The sequence below is a fragment of the Nycticebus coucang genome, chromosome 1 (genome assembly GCF_027406575.1).
Source record: "Nycticebus coucang isolate mNycCou1 chromosome 1, mNycCou1.pri, whole genome shotgun sequence".
Classification (NCBI taxonomy): Eukaryota; Metazoa; Chordata; class Mammalia; order Primates; family Lorisidae; genus Nycticebus; species Nycticebus coucang.
Window position 1 is genome coordinate 178,218,303 of NC_069780.1, and position 20,818 is coordinate 178,239,120.

The 20,818-nt window shown below is 35.7% G+C and overlaps 1 protein-coding gene across 2 annotated transcripts in view; it reads left to right on the top strand.

The window, feature by feature from the left end:
• The window catches only part of CDH12 (cadherin 12), a 439,546-nt gene that overhangs the window by 397,013 nt on the left and 21,715 nt on the right, over positions 1–20,818 (top strand). For both annotated transcript variants that reach the window (XM_053596561.1, XM_053596569.1), the window contains one exon: positions 11,763–11,899. In XM_053596561.1, coding sequence (XP_053452536.1) covers positions 11,763–11,899 — 137 coding nt within the window. The remainder of the gene's footprint in view (positions 1–11,762; positions 11,900–20,818) is intronic.

The following is a 20,818-nucleotide window of genomic DNA, read 5'->3' on the forward strand; positions in this document are numbered from 1 at the left end:
GTTCTTATTTGAGAGACACTTATGGCATAAATTAAAATCTATAATACATAGGTAAAAGAAATAAGAAGACATTTTATTAGAAAAAAGTGGAGAACACGGGCAAAGGCAAAAGGCTCCCATCATGCTTGAGGAAATTAGGGGCATTCTGCGACATGCAGGGAAGAAAATACCTGAAATAAACTGACAGTGAGATCCAAAATAAAGGACGTCTGAGGGTCTAGATTCCAAGATACCTCTTGGAAGGGGTCGCCAAGATACCTCTTGGAAGGGGTCATCAACATTTATTGAGCACATTCTTATTTAATCACGTATTACAGTCGGCATTTTTGGATACATGAGAGAACTGAGACCCTGCATGTTGAATATTAAAGCTATTAAGTACCAGGTGGCAACTGTGGCTCAGTCGGTAAGAGTTATATACCAAGGGTGGCGGGTTCAAACCCAGCCCCTGCCAAACTGCAACCAAAAAATAGCTGTGCGTTGTGGTGGGCTCCTGTAGTCCCAGCTACTTGGGAGGCTGAGGCAAGAGAATTGCTTAAGCCCAGGAGTTGGAGGTTGCTGTGAGCTGTGTGATGCCACAGCACTCTACCGAGGGCCATAAAGTGAGACTCTGTCTCTACAAAAAAAAGCTATTAAGTACAAAGTCCAGGGCGGCGCTCAGTGAGTAGGGCGCCAGCCCCATATGCCGAGGGTGGCGGGTTCAAACCCAGCCCCGGCCAAACTGCAACAAAAAAATAGCGGGGCGTTGTGGCGGGCGCCTGTAGTCCCAGCTGCTCGGGAGGCTGAGGCAAGAGAATCGCGTAAGCCCAAGAGTTAGAGGTTGCTGTGAGCTGTGTGACGCCACGGCACTCTACCCGAGGGTGGTACAGTGAGACTCTGTCTCTACACACACACACACACACACACACACACACACACACACACAAACACACACACACACACAAAAAAAAGTACCAAGTCCAAACCTAACCAGTACTTGTTTTAACTTCATTTTCTTTGCATTAAAGCAAGCTACTTCAAGTTCTCTGCAGAATATAAGAAAGAGTAAATATAAAGCTTTGGAAGCAGATAAACTTCTTTTCAAAGAAAAAACTATAGAGTGTCCCCAAAAGTCACCACACATTGGTAAAATGGGAAATTGTAGCTGAATGTACTTTCATTTACAAAATATTCATTACAAAAATTGACAAAGTATTTACAAAATATTTACAATATATTCCCTACATGTTGGCCAATTGTTTGTAAAATTTTGCAACAAATACTTTGTAAATAAAAGTAAATTTAGCTACAATTTCCCATTTTCCCTATATTTGGTAACTTTAGGGGTGGTTTTGGAGACAACTTGTGCATGGGGTACATAAGCCAGGACAATGGAAAGTAAGGGGGAGTTTGTAATTTAATGTCCTGATCCATAAGAGGATACACAGAAGACCATGTAGGTCTGTTTACAAAAATAAGGAAAGCTAAAGCAAGTGGAGGGAAATAAACATATAAGGCTTATAATTTCAATAACACATACAAAAATGTATACACATTTTAAGAAAGGAAAAAACTCTGTTAAAATCATAATACTAAATTTATTCCAATCACAACAGATGAATACAAGTAACACTAAGCATCTCTTATAACTGTTAACAGTCAAACATGACTTGAATATTGCAAATTTAACACAGTTTTTTCTTAAAATATATATACAAAAAATTTTTTTGAAGTATACATTTTTGACGCCCTGTATAGATTGTGATGTATTTATCCTCCTTTAGAGATCTATTTTAACCCTATCACATTTCTCTAGATGCGAAATTTAAGAACAGATGACTTAGGTCTTTAATAAATAATTATAAATTTTTAAGTGTTATTTTCTTATCAGGCATTTAAAACAAGCAATAGAGCTATCTTAGCTATGTAAGAAACAAATTTTAAGTCTAGGAAGGAGAAAATAAAAATAAAGAGAAATAAATCTTTAAAAAGGAATTATTAGGAAATCAGCAATTGGTAGTTAAGAAACTTTGAGAAGACTATATCAGCATTCGTAAGAAAAAATTTAACTGTGATTGCCTATGACACAATTACAATCTAAACATCATTGTAGGTAGCTTAAATACTCAGTAAAATGTTGTTAAAGTAAGTTCAGCTGAATTTACATTCAATTGTCTGCCACGAGGGAAAAAATAAGACAAATATTAGCAACTGAGAAAAGAGTAAAGGATTTTGATCTATTATTATTGTCTGTAAAAAAGGATTATTTCCTACCTTGACCTGAATCATCGTTTTTGCATTTTTATTGTTCAGAGAATGAGATGTGATATTTTGGATTAACTGTGTACCATTCAATACCTTTTACAAAATGTTTTTGAGAGTTAAGACAGGGTCAAAGTTAGCTTTTCCATTAACTGTGAAAAAGTTATTAGGCAAATTAAAAGAAACAATTTTAAGGGGGAATGCTTATTTAATGAAGAGAATAAAACTTTTTAAGGCATTTCTGAAAACTCATTTACAGAAAAGCAATAAAATTATACTCTATCAAATAGCCTGCACAGATCAGGTTAATATTTTCATTTTTGACTTTTATTCAATTGTCAAAACTGTTTTGTTTTTCTTTATCAACACTGATTTTTGCATACTTTCATGAATCCTAGATTGGTTTCATTATATATAGATCATAAACATCGATGTTTTCATTTAATTCTAACCTACTCACCAAATAATTTTGTAATGACTCAACATGTTTGGCATGTAAGACTTTTGCTCTTTGAAACTGTGAAACTGGTAAGTTAGGCCAAATTAGGAAGTTCATTTCACACTGTTATGCTATATTGCAATTAAGTTTTTTAATCCTTAGATTGGAAGTGGATTGTAAAATAATTTGTATACCACCTAATTTATCTCTGTCCAAAAAAAGTTAATTGTTTCTTGCTATATTTCATTGCATCACAGTGTCAGTTCACATATTGCAAACTCTGTGTCAGCTTTAGACAAAACTGACTAAATAAAAATTTGTTTATCAAACTAGCTACATATTTTGTCCTTGTTGATATATATATATATAATAGAAACAAAACAAAGAGATAAACACATATACACACAGACGCACACACATATATATAATAAAATTTCTTGAATTTTAAACATGTTGGAGCAACTTAAAAAATACAATTAAACATGTTTTGTGTGTAATTCATGACACGAACTTCTGTTTGAATTAATTTTATAAATTATAATGTATGCTACAAGTAGTAAGTATAAGCTACGTTACCATTTTTCCCATTTTGTCTGGCACTGAAGAGTTCTCTGGGCTTCAGCATTTTCAGTGTAATAACTGGGAATGTCTCAGCAAACCAGAAAGAGAAATAATACATCCTTTAAGTTCTAAATATGTTAATTTGAAGTAGATATATGTAACTATTCTATGTAGATAGAATATGGTATGTGCATTTAATTCAATACTGTATTTTAGTTGTATATTCTAGGTGCAAAATAACATCCCAGGTCCTTGGAAACAGACAGATGAGCAAAACTAGTCTCTACTTTCAAGTCATTTAAAAGGCTAAGCTCTTTCCTTCCTATTCCTATGAACCAGCTAAGTTTGATAGAAATGCCCATCTGGAAGGTGTGGTTGAGAAGATATGGCCTCTCCTCTTAGCATCCAATCAAAGGTTATTGGTTGGGGCAGGATACCAAAAGCACATAGAATTATAAAATGTAATAATTCTCGCAATGTCTTATGGACATTTATAACATATATAACAACACACATAAACATTTGTATGTAAATATATTGTATGTAAAAATAGCATATGCCTCCACAGAGGTAATACTTCTATATTTTATTATAATATAGTTAGTATGAACTTGAATTTGATAAGTTAAGATGCATATGGTAAAACCTAGAGCAAACACTAAGGAAACAACTCAGCAGACATGAAAAATCATCAAGGGAATTAATAGCACTCTAGATAATATTCATGTAACATAAAAGAAAAGTAAAGTAAAAGTAAAGGAGGAAAGGGGATAAAAATAGCATGAGACATATAGAAAACCAATGAACCCCAACAAAATGTCCAATACAAGTAAAATGACATTAGTAGCAGCTACTAAATGTGAATGGATTAAAAAACCTAATCAAAATGCAATGACTATCAAACTGGATAAAAACTGATGAACATGAAAATCATGTTCATCACTCTAGATAATATTCATGTAACATAAAAGAAAAGGAAAGTAAAAGTAAAGAAGGAAAGGGAACAAAAATAGCATGAGACATATAGAAAACAAACGAACTCCAACAAAATGTCCAATACAAGTAAAATGACATTAGTAGCAGCTATTAAATGTGAATGGATTAAACAACCTAATTAAAATGCAATGACTATCAAATTGGATAAAAACTGATGACAATACAAGTAAAATGACATTAGTAGCAGCTATTAAATGTGAATGGATTAAACAACCTAATTAAAATGCAATGACTATCAAACTGGATAAAAACTGATGAACTCCATGCCTGTAGCTTAACAGTACCAAAGTCAGACAACTTGAGGACCTTGACTCCACAAAAACTCATGTGCTTTTTCAACATTTGCAGCACAAGACTACACTAGGCTACTTAGGACTTCTCTCTCTTTTCTATGTACAATTAATACACTTTCACATCATTTCACATTACACCCTGCTCACCCCACAGGGAGTCTAATACAGGATTTCCATTATGCTCATAGGCAAAGAACACAGGAATAGGAGCAGCGTTGAAGATTGACTTGACAATTTCTGCCAGTCTGAGAGGAAGACTAGTATGCAGATGGGAAAGAAATGAGAAACAAAAAGTCATTTTTGAAACTAAGATTAATGTAATTCACCCCAAGAAAAAGCATTTAGACTGCATTTTCCTAGAGAAGGGGAGGCCTTATGTCTCCTAGCTCAGGATATCCATAGAAGGTAGTGACATCTAACAAACACGCTTTCACATCTGTAGTTTCTAAGCAGAATGATCACCAGAATCACCTTAAAGTACCGGGACGTCCCCTCTGCCTATTTTGGCTTTACTATGAAAGGAAGTCTGGAAATATTTATTTTTAAAACATGATTATTTATCTTCTTCCCAAGTGGCTAATTGTCAAGGTGACCAATATTGGGACAAATTAATTGTCTTTTTTCTTGGAGAAACATGATTATGTATTTGGAGCTCAAGGACACAGACACTATTAAATACTCTTAAATAGGTCTGCCATATCAGTATATATGTATACAAAGAAAATAATAAAGCAAACATGAAAAAATTAGCATGGTAAATATTTAAAAGTGAAGGATATATGCACTTTTATTGTGCTACTCTTGCAACTTTATTGTAAATTTGAAACATTTAAAGAAAATGTTAAAACCTGGTGACTATTATGAGTTATGTCTGAGAGAATTCTATTGCATCAAGGACAATTTCTAAAGAAACTATATATATTTAAATCTAGTACTAGACAGTGTTTCTTATTTCTTCTATTTCAAGCCCCTCACGTTCAATACCACCTTATTCCCTTGACATTTTCACATTTCCTATATAATTCAAATTATCAGAAAAATGAGGTTATGCCAAGAAATATAAAAATTTAGAGTTAATGAAGCTAAAATATTTCCTAAAATGGATCACATTCTTGCATAACACTGTGACTACACTTAACATGATTTAATTGTATCATTTAAGTGGGTGAACTGAACAGCATGTGAATTATCTCTTAATAAAGCTTATGTGAAAATAAAGCACTGATTTGAAAAGTGAAAAGTCATTGAAGTGGGCTATGGAGTATTTTTGTTAAGGTCAGAGCAAAAACGATTGGAAAGCATTGTGTTCCATGCTAAGGAAGAGAAATGCACTTCATTTTGTATAAAAAGTAGTAATAGAATCCAAGTGTTGTAAAAGCAGTAATAGTATAAAAAGTAGTAATAGAATCCAAGTGTTCTTCAGCCAAATCTGCCCCAAGTAGCTGAACAGCCAATATTTGATAAAGCTTGTGTTTACTGTTCTTGCGGAAGCCTATTCTGACATTTTACATATCTGACATAAAAGTATCACAAGAATGGAAAAGCAAATATCCAATGTACTCAATACTAATATGAAGTCAGTAGATTATCTAATTCACACCACCATGGGAGAAAAATTTATTTCAAATTCAAATTTGGGGGACGAGGAATGGGGTGAGTGTTGGGGTGCTCCCACTAAGTGTGCACAATGTTGGGGTATATGGAGCACCTTTTGGGGGCAGGAAAGAGCTACAAGAGGGATTGTACCAAAAAATTCAAATATTATGATTTGGTTAGTTTTACCCTCACATTAACCTGAACTTAATATTTAAAAAAAAGGTTCTTGTTACATCTATTTGAAATTGATGTTTTCACAGATTCTATTCTCTGTCCTATTTCCATTCCGCTGAAGCATAACAGGCAAATCTGACACCTGCATGCTCTTGGGCCTTCTCTTTGTCATATTTCATTGAATGACATCTCTTTACAGCCCTGGTTAAATCTCTTGGTCTCTTGGCAAAATTCTGCCATAAAAAATTATTTACAGATTTGATGCCTTCTAATACCTCCACCACACCCCTTCAAAGCAACTGACCTTTAACTCATGCCCCAAGAACCCCCTTTAATTGTGTTCTTCAAAATCGACCTTCTTAATATAAGGCCTCATTTGATCTAAATAGCTTTTTTATTTTCATGTTGTTGTTCCTCATAGTTAATTGTAGATAGTAATTCCTAACATCTCATAGGTTGTCATACAACCTGCATGGTTTTGCTACTACTGTTGCAGCTTTCTGAAGTTCCTTCTTTTTATTTCTGTACCTTCTCCTGAATCATTTCCACATAACCTTCTGCCTTCACCTTCTCCTGAATCATTTCTACATAACTTTCTAATATCAGTTCACAGCCATGTATAGGAAGGTTTATTTAAATCATTAGTACCTTTCTTGGCAATCCTGTGAGGTCTTCTCCTTCAGGCACTGAAATTGTGAAGACTTGTCTAACCAACTATATTTTTCATTCATGGGCATCGTGCTTTACACGTTTTATATGTGTATAGCTGTACATGTAAAGCTGATGCTCAGCAAATAATGAATTGTGCAATTGAATACAGTTTGTCTACATCAACAATTATTCCAGAATTTCTAGTTCATGAGGTGTTTCCATGATACTTTTCTTCTTAAATTAGGTATGTGGCAAGCTAACCAGAGGTACTGAAAATGAGTGTTTGAGAAAAGCTTCTTGTTCAGAAAAGAATATGCAGAAGAGAAATTTGGGCTCATCATATCCCTGCGTTCCCTGATTTTAAATGTTCCTTAATTTTATCTATAATTTCTGAGATCATTCACATGAGATAGGATACTACATTGAAATCAGAAATGTAGTACATTGAAATGTACTACATTGAAATGCATTCTCACCACCTCAAATAAACGACAATATCAGATTAGCAGCGCGGTTCATGCCCTTTCTGATAATAATCAGCATCTTCTGTTTCAGAAATTAGTTACAGGCATCACTCAGATGTATGTGGGTTTTATTCCAAACCACCACATAAAGCAACTATCACAATAAAATGAGTCAAATCAATTTTCTGGTTTCCCATAAATAAAAAGTTATGTTTATATCATGCTAAGCGTATTACAGCATTATACTTAAAAAGTATATAACTTAATTAAAAATATTGTGTTGATATTAATGGCTAGTGCCTGATTAGGGTGCTGGTTGCTAAAGGTCAACACAGCTATAGAAATTTCTAAAAGAAGAGAACAATAAATTGTGCCATATTGGTTGACACTTCATTTCACAAGAGATTTCTGGGTAGCATGCCCATGATGCTGTTCGGTAGAACTTTTTTAAAAATTGGCATTAACCCTCACAAACCTGCTCCACTTTAGTACCTAAGTTCAGGTAATATTCTAAATCCCTTATTGTCATTTTGATGAGGTTCCCAGCATCTTCACCAGGAGCAGATTCTATCTCAAGAAACCACTTTCTTTGCTTGTCCATAAGAAGTAACTACTCATCAGTTCAAATTTGGTCATGAAATTATAGCAATTCAGTTACATGGTCAAGCTCTACTCCTAATTCTTGCTATTTACACCACATCATTACTGACTCCTTCCATTGAAATCTTTAACCCCTCAATAGTCATCCTTGAGCATTGTAATCAACTTTCAAACTCCTGGTAGATGTTGATATTTTGACCTCATCTCATGCATATATTTATAAATGCTCTTAATGCATCTAATAATGAATCATTTTGAGAAAGTTTTCAATTATTTAACCCAGCTTGATGTGAGGAATCACTATTATGACAGTTATAAGCCTATAAAATGTACTGCATACATAACATGACTTGAAAGTTGAAATCACTTTTTTTTAATTGATTTTAACTCATAGCTGTGTACATTAATGCGATCATGGGGCACCATACATTGGTTTTATAAACAGTTTTACACATTTTCATCACACTGGTTAATATAGCCTTCCTGGCATTTTCTTAGTTATTGTGTTAAGATAGTTATATTTTATATTTACTAAGTTTCACACGTACCTTTGTAAGATGCACTGCAGGTGTAATCCCGCCTATCACCCTCCCTCCGCCCATCCTCACCCCTCCCTCCCCTCCCTCTCCCCATTCCCCAAATTCTTAGGTTATAACTGGGTTATAGCTTTCATATGAAAGCCAAAAATTAGTTTCATAGTAGGGCTGAGTTACATTGGATACTTTTTCTTCCATTCTTGAGATACTTTACTAAGAAGAATATGTTCCAGCTCCATCCATGTAAACATGAAAGAAGTAAGGTCTCCATCTTTCTTTAAGGCTGCATAATATTCCATGATGTACATATACCACAATTTATTAGTCCATTCGTGGATTGATGGGCACTTCGGCCTTTTCCATGACTTAGCAATTATGAATTGTGCTGCAATAAACATTCTGCTGCAAATATCTTTGTTGTAATGTGATTTTTGGTCTTCTGGGTATGTAACTAGTACAGGAATTATAGGATTGAATGGCAGATCTATTTTTAGATCTCTAAGTGTTCTCCAAACATCTTTCCAAAAGGAATGTATTAATTTGCATTCCGACCAGCAGTGTAGAAGTGTTCCCTTTTCTCCACATCCACGCCAACATCTCTGGTCTTGGGATTTTGTGATATGGGCTAATCTTACTGGAGTTAGATGGTATCTCAAAATCACTTCTTGATCTGTGGGCGCCAGACGCTGATTGTGTTAGCAGGTAGGAAAGCAGCATTTGTCTCCTTATGTATCTCCTTCACAGTTGTTAGGTGATCAGAAATATTGTCAAAGAACAGTAATTTTCTGAAAGAAAATCTGTTCTGAGGAGTAGATCTCAACAGTGGATTTTTAAATATTTAGTAAAACAATGTGTGAACAGATGTGCTATCCTCCAGGCTTTGGGGTTCCATTTCTAGATTATAGGTAGGATAGATTAAGCATAATTCATAAGGGTCACAAAGTTTTTAAAACAGTAAATGAATATTGTTTTCGACTTTAAGTTACCAGCAGATTGAGTCCCTCACCAGAGGCTCGTGCTGTCTCTTAAAGCTTTGAAGCCAGGCCTTGACTTCCCATCTCTAGCTATGGAAGTTCTCCATGGCATCTTCTTCCAACAGAACACTGTTTGATCTATGTAGAAAGTCTGTCATGTGCAGCACCCTTGATCAGTGTTCCCAGTTAGATCTTCCAGATAACTTGCTGCAGCTTCTGCATCACCTGCTGCTTTGCCTTCCCCTTTAATGTTTTAGAGATGGCTTCTTTCATTCAACCTCACAAACCCACCTTTGCTAACTTCAAATAGTGTGGCTTCCTCACTTCTCTTACCCTTTATGAACTTGAAAATGGGGCCTAGCTCAGTATTCAACCTTGGCTTTAAGGGTCTGTTGTGGCTGGTTTAATATTTTATGCAAAACACTAAACTTTCTCAGTATCAACAATAAGGCTGATTTGCTTCTACTTTTTTTATCATCCATATGTTCATTGGAGTACTGTATTTAATTACCTTCAAGAACTTTTTCTTTGCATTTAAAACTTACCTCACTATTTAGTGCAAGAGCCATAGTTTTGGGCCTATCTCAGCTTTTGATATGCTTTCCTCACTAAACTCAATCCTTCCTAGTTTTTAATTGCATGTTAGAGAGGCATGACTTTTCCTTTCACATGAACACTTAGAGGCCATTGGAAAATTATTGACTGGCCTAATTATAATATTGCTGTGTCTCAGGGAATAGGGAAGCTGAGGAGCAGGAGAAGAGTGGAAGGGCCAGTCAGTGGAGCCATCAGCACACAGATGGTATTTATTGATTAAATTCACTGTTTTATATGGCTGAAATATCTTGTGCCTCAGTTAAAATAGTAATGCTGCAAATGACTGTTCAGAGAGATCAACTTACGGACAAAAATGAGAATGTTTGAAATACTGTCAGGATTATGAAATACCACGTGCGACACAGAGACACCAAGTGAGCACACACTATGGAGGGGAAATGACTTCCATAGACTTGCTTGACACAGGGTCCACACATTTTCAATTTGTGAAAATCACAGTGTGGGTGGAAGTACAATGCAGGGAAACACAATAAAACAATGAGTGCTTGTACTAACAAATACTGCCTAGTAAAAAAATCCACACATCTCATCCATGAAGGCAAGTTAGATTTGACCTGGTACTGAAATGACAGGCAACTTCTACAATTTCAAGTAACTAGCTTATAAAACAATAACTTGTGGTTCTGAGATACACATCCCTTACCTGACTTCTCATGATGAATAAGATGACATTGTTTGGCTTGGTGATTTCAGTGGGCTGACTAACAATTAAAGATTAATAATACTCATTTTGTAAAGATTTTATGGAGATTTCCTGAATTAATACATGTAACTATTGAGAGTAATGTCTATCACATAATCGCATTTAAAAACATTACCTATTGTTACTATGAATAAATTATATATTTAAAAATCAATTTTACATAATATCTCTTCATATGCTACCATTACTTAAAGATGCAATGTTATTCATTTTCTAGGTTTTTTAGTCCAGTTGCTTCACATAAGCATAATAAGAATGGCAACATCCATTATTATCAAATGTGTCAGATATTGAAAAAGATAAAAAGACAACATTGTTCAAGGTCACTGTTTTTTTTTAAAAAAGTTGCCTGATATATATTATCATAAAACAACAACTACCCTCTTATATGTGTCTGAGGAGAAATATTTTTACACAATTACCCAATTGTCAATGAAAACAAATCTCTCCTTATTTTTCCATAATGTTATTTTTCTACTGACAGAAAGAAAAAGATTCTATCTCTGTTATGACCTGGGTTCTTTTGCAGTTGTTTCCAGATGCCTCCTGCATCCCTAGCCATCCCTACAGTTTCAGTCATCGTTAAGGGATTTTTTTACTGCCTGAAAAAGTTTTAATATTCAGCAGGTTAAGGGAACTCATGGTCAGCTTTAGAATTTTAGTCTCTGCTGAGCTTTCAAGGTGTCAAGACCCTAAAATAATATGAACAGCAGGAGTACTAAATCTTTCATTATTTCCAGTTTCCCCTTGAGCATACTGACTTTGCAATAAAGAAGCTGTCATTTACACTCTTCTTTATTGCAAGGTGGGTAATAGCCACAGGGAGAAAAATAAGGAACTGTGTCAAGTTAGCCTAACTGCCATTATGATTAATGTGTAATCATCACACATTTGCATCTACTCTTTTCATATCCAGGTACTTCATAGATTGGAAGAGTGATGGGGACAGCTACTTTACAATAGATGGAACTGAAGGAACCATCGCCACTAATGAATTACTAGACAGAGAAAGCGCTGCGCAGTATAATTTCTCCATAATTGCGAGTAAAGTTAGTAAGTATGGCATGGACAGAATCAATGTTATGCTGCAGTTCTTCAGATTTAAGACTCTTAAATGAGTCCCTGCTGAGGTGTTTTTCATTTCTGGACTGACAGCTGAGTGGTCTCCCAGGGAAACTCAGAAACCTGTTCCTTTTCCTCATAGCATAAGTCCAGAGAAATGGTGACAGCTGCCACTGCGCACTGTTTGCAGGATTGCATGAATATCTAGCAGCGCATTTCACTGTGTGACCTCATCCTTTGCTGAGCTTTACCTCCAGAAACCCACCAGTTTCAACTTCTCTTCTACGCAGGATTCTTGTAGACATCACTGGGAGTTGCACAGAGCCAGGCAAGAGGAAATAATTATCATAAAAAAAATCACCTGTACTGATGTATTTTCAGAAATTAAAAAGCATTTTAAAAACCATCCTGCTCTTCCTTTTGTCCCTTTTCCTTTTTTTTTTGTTTTTGTTTTTGTTTTTGGCCAGGGCGAGGTTTGACCCTGCCACCTCCGGCATATGGGACAGGCGCCCTACTCCTTGAGCCACAGGTGCCGCCCCCTTTTGTCCCTTTTCAGTATAATTTTTTTTTTTTTAAATGAATGTCACTGTGGTATGTACGGGAGTTTTTTATTTCAATTGTTCAAAGAGTTATTTAAAATCTATAATATCGTCAGAAATTATTACTTGTTCTGCTTGGTTCAGAGACGCCTCCCTATAATAAGAGTAACTTCAGGTTTTATTCATTTATAACTGAACGATCAGGGATATTCTCACCATTTCCTTAAGTGTAATAGATGACAGTGGGAGTGGTGACATTTGGCTCTTGACATAGCTGTTTTTAATAAGGTGCATCTTCCCAGTCCTTCTGCTTACGTTGTCTCAACATGTTTGGGAAAATCCCATCTGAGTCTCTTGCATTTGTTTCCTTTTATTTCATTTTGTGCATCTGGTGCACATTTATAACGCTTTGACAGATAATTTCACCTTTCTATGCAAGAAAGAGCTGTGAAGATTTCTGTTGAAGGACTTTGATTGGTCTCAACTCAGTAGGGGGTGTAAGTATCAAACAACTTTGTTTACCTTCAACAGCTTCTTCCAAACGTGGGCAGTCAGGCACCATTTCCCACTCCTTAGTGACGTCTGTAGCTGATCTTATTTATTACTCTTGGGCTATTCTGATTATGAGTAGTAAATCTAACATTAAATTACATGCACCTTCTACCTGTTTGTTGAAACTCTTCGTGTTACGACCTGTTTTGTAAGAAGTCTGAGTCTCTGAGGCTGCTCAACTGGACAGGCCACGTGGTGATGGTTGGGGTCATGATACCTGGTCAGCTCTGCCTTCAAAACTACCTGCTGTGGTTGTGTGAGTGACATCATCTTGGTACCTCTAGTCCAGGACACTTGCTAGCTGAATAGCAACATGTAAACTCCATCAGTGCCCTGTGAAATGGAATTTTAACCTAGCCTAACCTGCTGAGATTCTTACAAAAATTGTAGAGGGATACGAAAATAGGATTATTGCAAGCAACGGCATTTTAGAGTTGTTTGTTGTTACATGGCCATAGATATCTGGAAACTTTAAAGACAGCATGGATTGTAACTTTGATTCCATCAGAATGGAGGTGTGGAATCTTAAGTCAGATGAAGTAAGAAAAAAGAGGGAAGTAAAAATGCACATATCTCTCTTCATACAGGCGCGCACGTGTGTAGCGATCATTGGTTGCCACTGCTTTTAGGGCTAAAATGAACTAGCAGTAAAGGCGGTTGTCCAAACGCTAACTCTCCTCTCATATGATTTTCTGAGTTCTTTGCTGTCAGGGCTCTGGTCATCCCATCTCCATAAGAATCCAGTACGGAACAAAGTGGTAGACCATGCAGCTTTCTAGTTCCAGGGGACCCTTGCTGAACAATAGCCTTTGGGTGCAGTTAATAGTATGATTTCTCAATTTCAGCTCCTTTATTCTGTGTCTACTTGACCCTGAGGAAATTCACACATCCTTGCCAACTTAAACAGGTGCATAACTCGCTGCTTCTCTATTGAGCGCTTTCTACCTTGCCATCTCCTTGAAAATCCTCTCTTCTTACTCAGTTAGGCTTGTAGATAAGATGATTAAGTTAGCTGCCCAAGCAGACATGTTGCAAGGAGAACAGAATGCCAGCCTTTCATTCCTGGAGAAATCTGCACCCTCATTCTTTTTAAGTCATTTTCCTGAAGTCTCCCCTCTCACCTGGCATCTGTCTCCCTTCCCGTGCTGTATCCTATTATAGTGACATGGGTTATTCCTCGCTCCTTTCATGCTGTCACTCAATTTCATTCACACAGAATTTAGGGGACAGCTTACCTATTTACCTTTTATAAATATTATAATTTAGAAAAAAAACTAGTTTTCTAAGATCTTCAACAAATATGGTGAAAATAAGATGTCTAAGTTATGGAATATAAGATCTTTGTGAACCATGTTACATTTACTCCAATGGCCTGGACGTAATAAGTGACAACTGAACACAGGGGGTCCCTTCAATAACTTCCTATCATAGACATATCATCCATGATAAGAGGTTATTCAGTAGAAAACTATCTAACCTAACCTAAACCTTCCCATTAATCCAACACAAAACTCCTTTATGGTTGAAGGAGGTAGAGTAGAGCCCCACACCCTAACTCCTGATGAATTAAGCAGATAGTTCATTGCCTGCTTGTACTGTAGCTGTGGGAGGTCCTTTTCTCCCCAGTGGCTTCCTGGGCTATCAGAATCAACATTATGGAATGAAGTCGCTCATATGAACCAGATCTGCTGCCTGCTTTCAGAGACTTGGGTTTTGACCATTTAGAAAATGGAAGGAAGTCTGAAACTCACAGTGGAAATAAGCATCATTGATCCTTGAAAGCATACATATCATAAACTTAGGGAGCCCTGATTTAGTTACCAACATGATTAGTGCACATGCTGGCTCCAAGCTGCTGGGTACATAGGGTGCCCCCAGAGTTAGCATACATTGCGAAAATGGGAAATTGTAGATAAATGTACCTTTACTTACAAAATATTCTGTATATATTGGCCACCTGTTTATAATTTTTTTTTTTTAACTTTAGTTACAATTAGTTGCAATTTAGCATACAGACCCTAAGTTGTGCTGGCTTTCACTGGGACGATGGTGGAACCGGAACTTCACACATAATCCACACTATCTAAGAGTCATGTCAAGCCAATGGACCTCTAGTCCATGCCAATATCTATTCAAAGCCCATTGTGTGGATTTTATAGCTCCAAAAAGGAAGTCTGATGGGACAAAGACTATATATTTATTTGGAAAATTAAGATGCTTAACACATGTCATGTAGTAATTAAAGATTATTTATATTTTATATATATGTCATTTGTAATAAGAAGAATAGCTAATTGTGTTTTTTTTTTTTGTGTGTGTGTGTGTGTGTTGTTTGAATGCACAGTCTAAAAGTAAGTTTAACTCACATTCTAATGCCTAAGATTATCTTAATTGATCAAACTAGCCAGCTAAGTAGGGATATCATCATAGTGAATGGATGAAAAATAAATTGGCCGCACTTGCCCCACCAAGAAGAACAAAAATGTGTAAATAGACTTTATTGCAGATTGAACTAGCATATGTTTTGGCCCTGACCCTTTCATAAAATCTCTCAGGTGAAATGAAATGGCACAGTGATTGAACAACTTCCAATTAATTAAAAAGCAGACATTAATCAGTGTTGCTATAGTTAAGGTCCAAATATTTTTATTAGACTCTTAATAATTCTTTTATGCCTTACTGCTTTGCTGTTTTTATGATATTAACCTTGAGAATTTTTAAAGAGATGGATGCTCCAAATTTTACTTCATTCAAATTATCAGAAAGTTTCAGCAGGCAAATGTTTCTAAGTTTTCAATGTTACCACAACTAATGTTATTAGATAAAGATAACTAAAGATTATCTAAATGTCTAGACTATGTTTTATATAATTATAAAATAAATAGATGATATTAGAGACAATTCTTTTCTTTGGTCATCTTAATTATCCAAATGGAAATGAATTGTTTCTGTTTATCATGGAATAAATAAAATATCAGTAAATTGCTTTACTAAATACTGTATTTAAAAAAATTACTAATATATACAAATGTTTCTTTATGCCATAATAAATTCTTATTTAATTAATTAATAAGGTTATCGTCTATAAAGAGCTATATTATGTTGTAACTTTTTAAATTTCACGGAGAGTTATATCTTTAAATGTATAAGAAAACTAAACTCCAGAATTGACTATCTATAATACAGGCTCAACATAAATTCAAACATTCATTTGTATCAGTTGTGTAGACAATGAGTGCCATTTATGAGTGATGCACTATTCGTTGTGGGTTATAAGAAAACTGATTAAGACGAGCAGGGCGCCAGCCCCATATACCGAGGGTGGTGGGTTCAAGCCCAGCCCTAGCCAAACTGCAACAAAAAAATAGCTGGGTGTTGTGGCGGGTGCCTGTAGTCCCAGCTACTCATGAGGCTGAGGCAGGAGAATCTCCTAAGCCCAGGAGTTGGAGGTTGCTGTGAGCTGTGTGACGCCACGGCACTCTACGGAGGGCCATAAAGTGAGACTCTGTCTCTACAAAAAAAAAAAAAAAAAAAAAAAAGACTGATGTCTATTTTCAAGGATATTACAATGTGGGGATAGTTATAAATTTACCAGATTAGTATATTTTAATAAGTAATAACTATGCAAATTATTCTGTGTTTCAGAAAATTTTGATTTAAGTGAACAGTCCTATGAACTCCGGGGGAATGTTGCAAATGCTGTGACTGCACAGTGTAGTCATGAAATGATAAAAGATATACAAACAAAAAATAGATTTTGTGGCTGCATTTTCTGGAGATTTTTTCTTTTTTTTTTTTTTTTTTTTTTGCTATATGACAAATAGCCAAATAATGATGCTGTGAGCCCAAATGAAAAACAAGTACCTAATTTTCTGGAATACATTGCGTGATAATAGAACATGCTACTAAACTGTTCTAATAGTTTTATATACATTAAGTGACATGATCCTCTGACTAATCCTACAAAGTGGCTGTGACTGTGCACCTTGCGAGAGTGAGGACAAGGACTCTTAGAGACATTATGTCTGTAGCTCAGCATTACCCAGCTAATGATGACCAGGCCAGAATTGAATCCCTGGATTCTCTCCTTTCAAAAAATATCCTGTGGATTCGGTGCCAACAGTTCCTCCAGAAACATATTTACCTGCCTAGGCTTCATTCATTTATGTGAAATAAGTTAGTAGCAAGCAAGTTGGAGAAATCTTGGCCATCGAACACAAAGTTTCACTTAGAAGGACTAAGTCCAAGAGATCTATTTTTACTACAGTTAATAACACATTGTATTCCTGAAAAATGCTAAGAGAGTGGATATGAAGTTCTCAGCACAGAAATGATAACTCTGTGACTTATACGTATGACAACTGGCTAGAGCTACTCACTCCATAATGTCTATCGACTTCAAAACAATATATTATACATGGCAAGTATAAACAACTTTATCTGTCAGTTTAAAATTAAATTGAAAATAATTTAATAGTAACAATTATCTAGATGATTTTTATTTAATAGATAGATAACGCATAATATACTGTAGAAATTACTATTTTTATTTTCAATGTACATATAATTAAATTAAAATTTTGTTAATTGTTGACTTCTATTATCTATTTATATTTAAGGTTACTATACTGCTTACTTATTAGAATTCTACAGTAAATTTGCATTTTAGAAATGACAAAAACTCAAAACGTAGGAAGAGGAAAATGTACATATAGTATTATGTGCATGACAGTGGAATAGTTAGGTAGTTGCTATCTATGACCAAAAAAATACATATTACAGGATCAATTTGAGGCTACATTAAAAGTTTCTAATGATGGGTGGTGCCTGTGTCTCAGTGTGTAGGGTGCCGGCCCCATATACTGAGGGTGGCGGGTTCGAGCCCTGCCCTGACCAAAATGCAGCAAAAAATAGCCAGGCGTTGTGGCGGGTGCTTGTGGTCCCAGCTACTTGAGAGGCTGAGGCAAGAGAATCACCTGAGCCAAGGAGTTGGAGGTTGCTGTGAGCTATGATGCCACAGCCCTCTCCTGAGGGCATCAAAGTGAGACTCTGTCTCTAAAAAAAGAAAAAAGAATTAAAAGTTCCTAATGATTTAATTGTAAAGGATATTTTTACTCATTTCTCTATGTATTGAAATATTTTCTCTACTTGACATCACCGTCTCATTAAGTAATATTTATTAAATATATTTATATTTAAAGATATTTAAATCAACTATTGATCAACATAGTATCACACTCAGTTGATATAATTAAATTAAATTTTATAACTAAATATAAATATATAACATGTAAGATTTATTGAAATATTAAAAGGTACAATAATTAAGCACACCTTTCAACACTGCAGGTGGGAACTGATAGACAAAAACATAGTTGGTACCCATTCTCTGTGTTTTTCACCTTGCCAGTCCATGATGGTCTTTTCTTAGGGTGATTCAATGATGAGAATAAATTAAGCCATGCAAGGTGTTTGAACCAATGCCTAATGTTAGACCTTCAAAGTCAGGGGCAGGGTGTGAGAAAGGACAGAACTGTCTGGCAAGTACGTACACTGACACAGGGAGCATATGGTACCCTCAACATGGTGCCCTTGATTAAGACCATCTGAATGATGGTTGGGGTGGGGAATGGCACACAAATAGGACAGAAATGGCAATTATCTCAAAAATAGGTACTATACTGCTATTCATTAACAGAACTCCAGTTCTTGGGGAAGAAGGCTGCAAGAATTTAGAAGAGAGACCTATACCTTACGGATGCAGCATTATTTATGTTGTATTACTAATCACACCAACATTTGGTAGTTAAAAAAGTGTTTTATATCTCACAGTTCCTGAATTTTAGTAATCCATTCATGGCGAAGCTTGGCCCTTTAAGGCTGCAATTAAATGCACAAATTCTTGGTTGATGGCAAGATTCAGTTTCTTGTGGGCTGTTGGACCAGGGGCCTAAGAATCTCACTCCTTATTTACCCCAAACTACCTTCAGATTCTTGCCACATAAGCCTTTCCATGAGGCTGTTCATACCATGGCGGTGAGAAGATCAAAATGACCAAGCTAGAGAGAGAAAGTGCCAGCCACTGAAAAGGCAGTCTCTCATAACACAGTCTCAGAAATGCTATCTCTCTTTTGCCACATTCTATTCAGTAGAAAGCAAGCCCCTAGATCCAGGTCACACTGAGGGAAGAGAGCATGCAGGTGTAGATAGCAAAAGGTAGGCGATGACTGGGCGCCGTTTTAGAGGTTGTGTACCATGTGTGGCTCTTGGCAACTAGACAAGTTACTTGACAAAAGAATTTTGGAACTATATTGCCTTGCTTGCTTTTAGCAAATGAAAACACTGTGTGAAATGAAATAGTCTGCCTAAATCCATTAAGTTCACAATCAAAATGCAAAATACTCTCAGAGAGAAAAATATATATATTATTTTCAGAGGCGTAAACATGGTAAGTTACATAGAAAGTTTCGCATGAGCTGAGTGTTTAAAAGGTAAAATAGATACTGTCATTGTAGGGAGAAGGCGTTCTAGGTTGAGGAAACATGTTAGGCAAAGCCACAGAGGTATCCAAGTTCACGGCAAGCTCAAATACTGCAAGTAGTGTGATATAGTTGGTGTCAAGGTTGTATATATCCAGAAAGTAATCTGAGTCCTTATCCAACAGAGTCTTAAGAGCTTCACTGAGAATTTGCAGTTTTTTAGGTGGGATTATGAATCTATCCTTATTTTTCTTGTATCTCATTTACTTGTGTGCCCTCAACATATGTCCAAAACAGTATTTCTCTTTTTCAACGTTTCCCATCTGGTGAGTTTGGAAGGTTATTGTGTGCCTGGGTTTGCATTCTTATAAGCCGCCACTGACTGACTTAAAAGGGATTCCCGGGGTGGCTGTGGTTGGCCTCACAGGAGACCAAGTGATAAAGAGGAGTGCAGATCTCCGTAGCATCTGAGCAGCAACACCCACCTCCTTTATCTCTCAGCTAAGGTGCACAATGTAAGGGTACACGTCACACCCCCTGGGCGGCCAGCTCAGCTACAACTTGAACTTTACCTGAGAAATGTAAACCTAATCATTTGTATCCTCATATTAATTTGAAATAAAGAAGATAATGAATAATCCTTTGATTATAGGCATACTGGCATTAACCGTTCCTTCTCTAGAAGTGTTCCTCAATATTACTTATGGTCACCTGCATCACAGTTCCCCTGAGCATTTTATAAAGAGCAGATTTTTGTACCTCATTTAAGACATGCAGATTCAGAATTTTTGTATTGAGAAGAAATCTCCATTTTAAACAATCTTCCTGGTCATTCTAATGGACACAGATTTTTGGAACCACTGTGCCAAATTCTCTAGTGCTTTACAGATGAACACAAATTTGAGTAAACAACAACAACAACAGCAAAATGGAATCAGTTACCATGAATAGAAGTACTTACTTTCAAAGTGTAGTTGACTTTTGGGAACTAAATTGAACCATAGGTTCTAATTCATAATTGAGTTTATTATTTTTTTGTTTTAGTTGCTTTAACAGTTGCCTTTCTCTTACTTTTGATGGAAGCCTTCCTTTACATAAGTAATTTTTCTACCATTTTCTAAATTCTTTTCATTTTCCTAAGTAATTACATAAAACTATTTTATAATCTCAAAGATAGGTAAGTATTATTTGTGCTAAAGTTGTGAACATTTCGATAGTACTTGTAAATAACAATTTTCTTAAAGCACTGCAATGTATCATATACATGGAAATACAAGTCATTAATACCACCATAATCAGCACTTTATTTTTATAATAATACCATTTTTCCCATTATCATA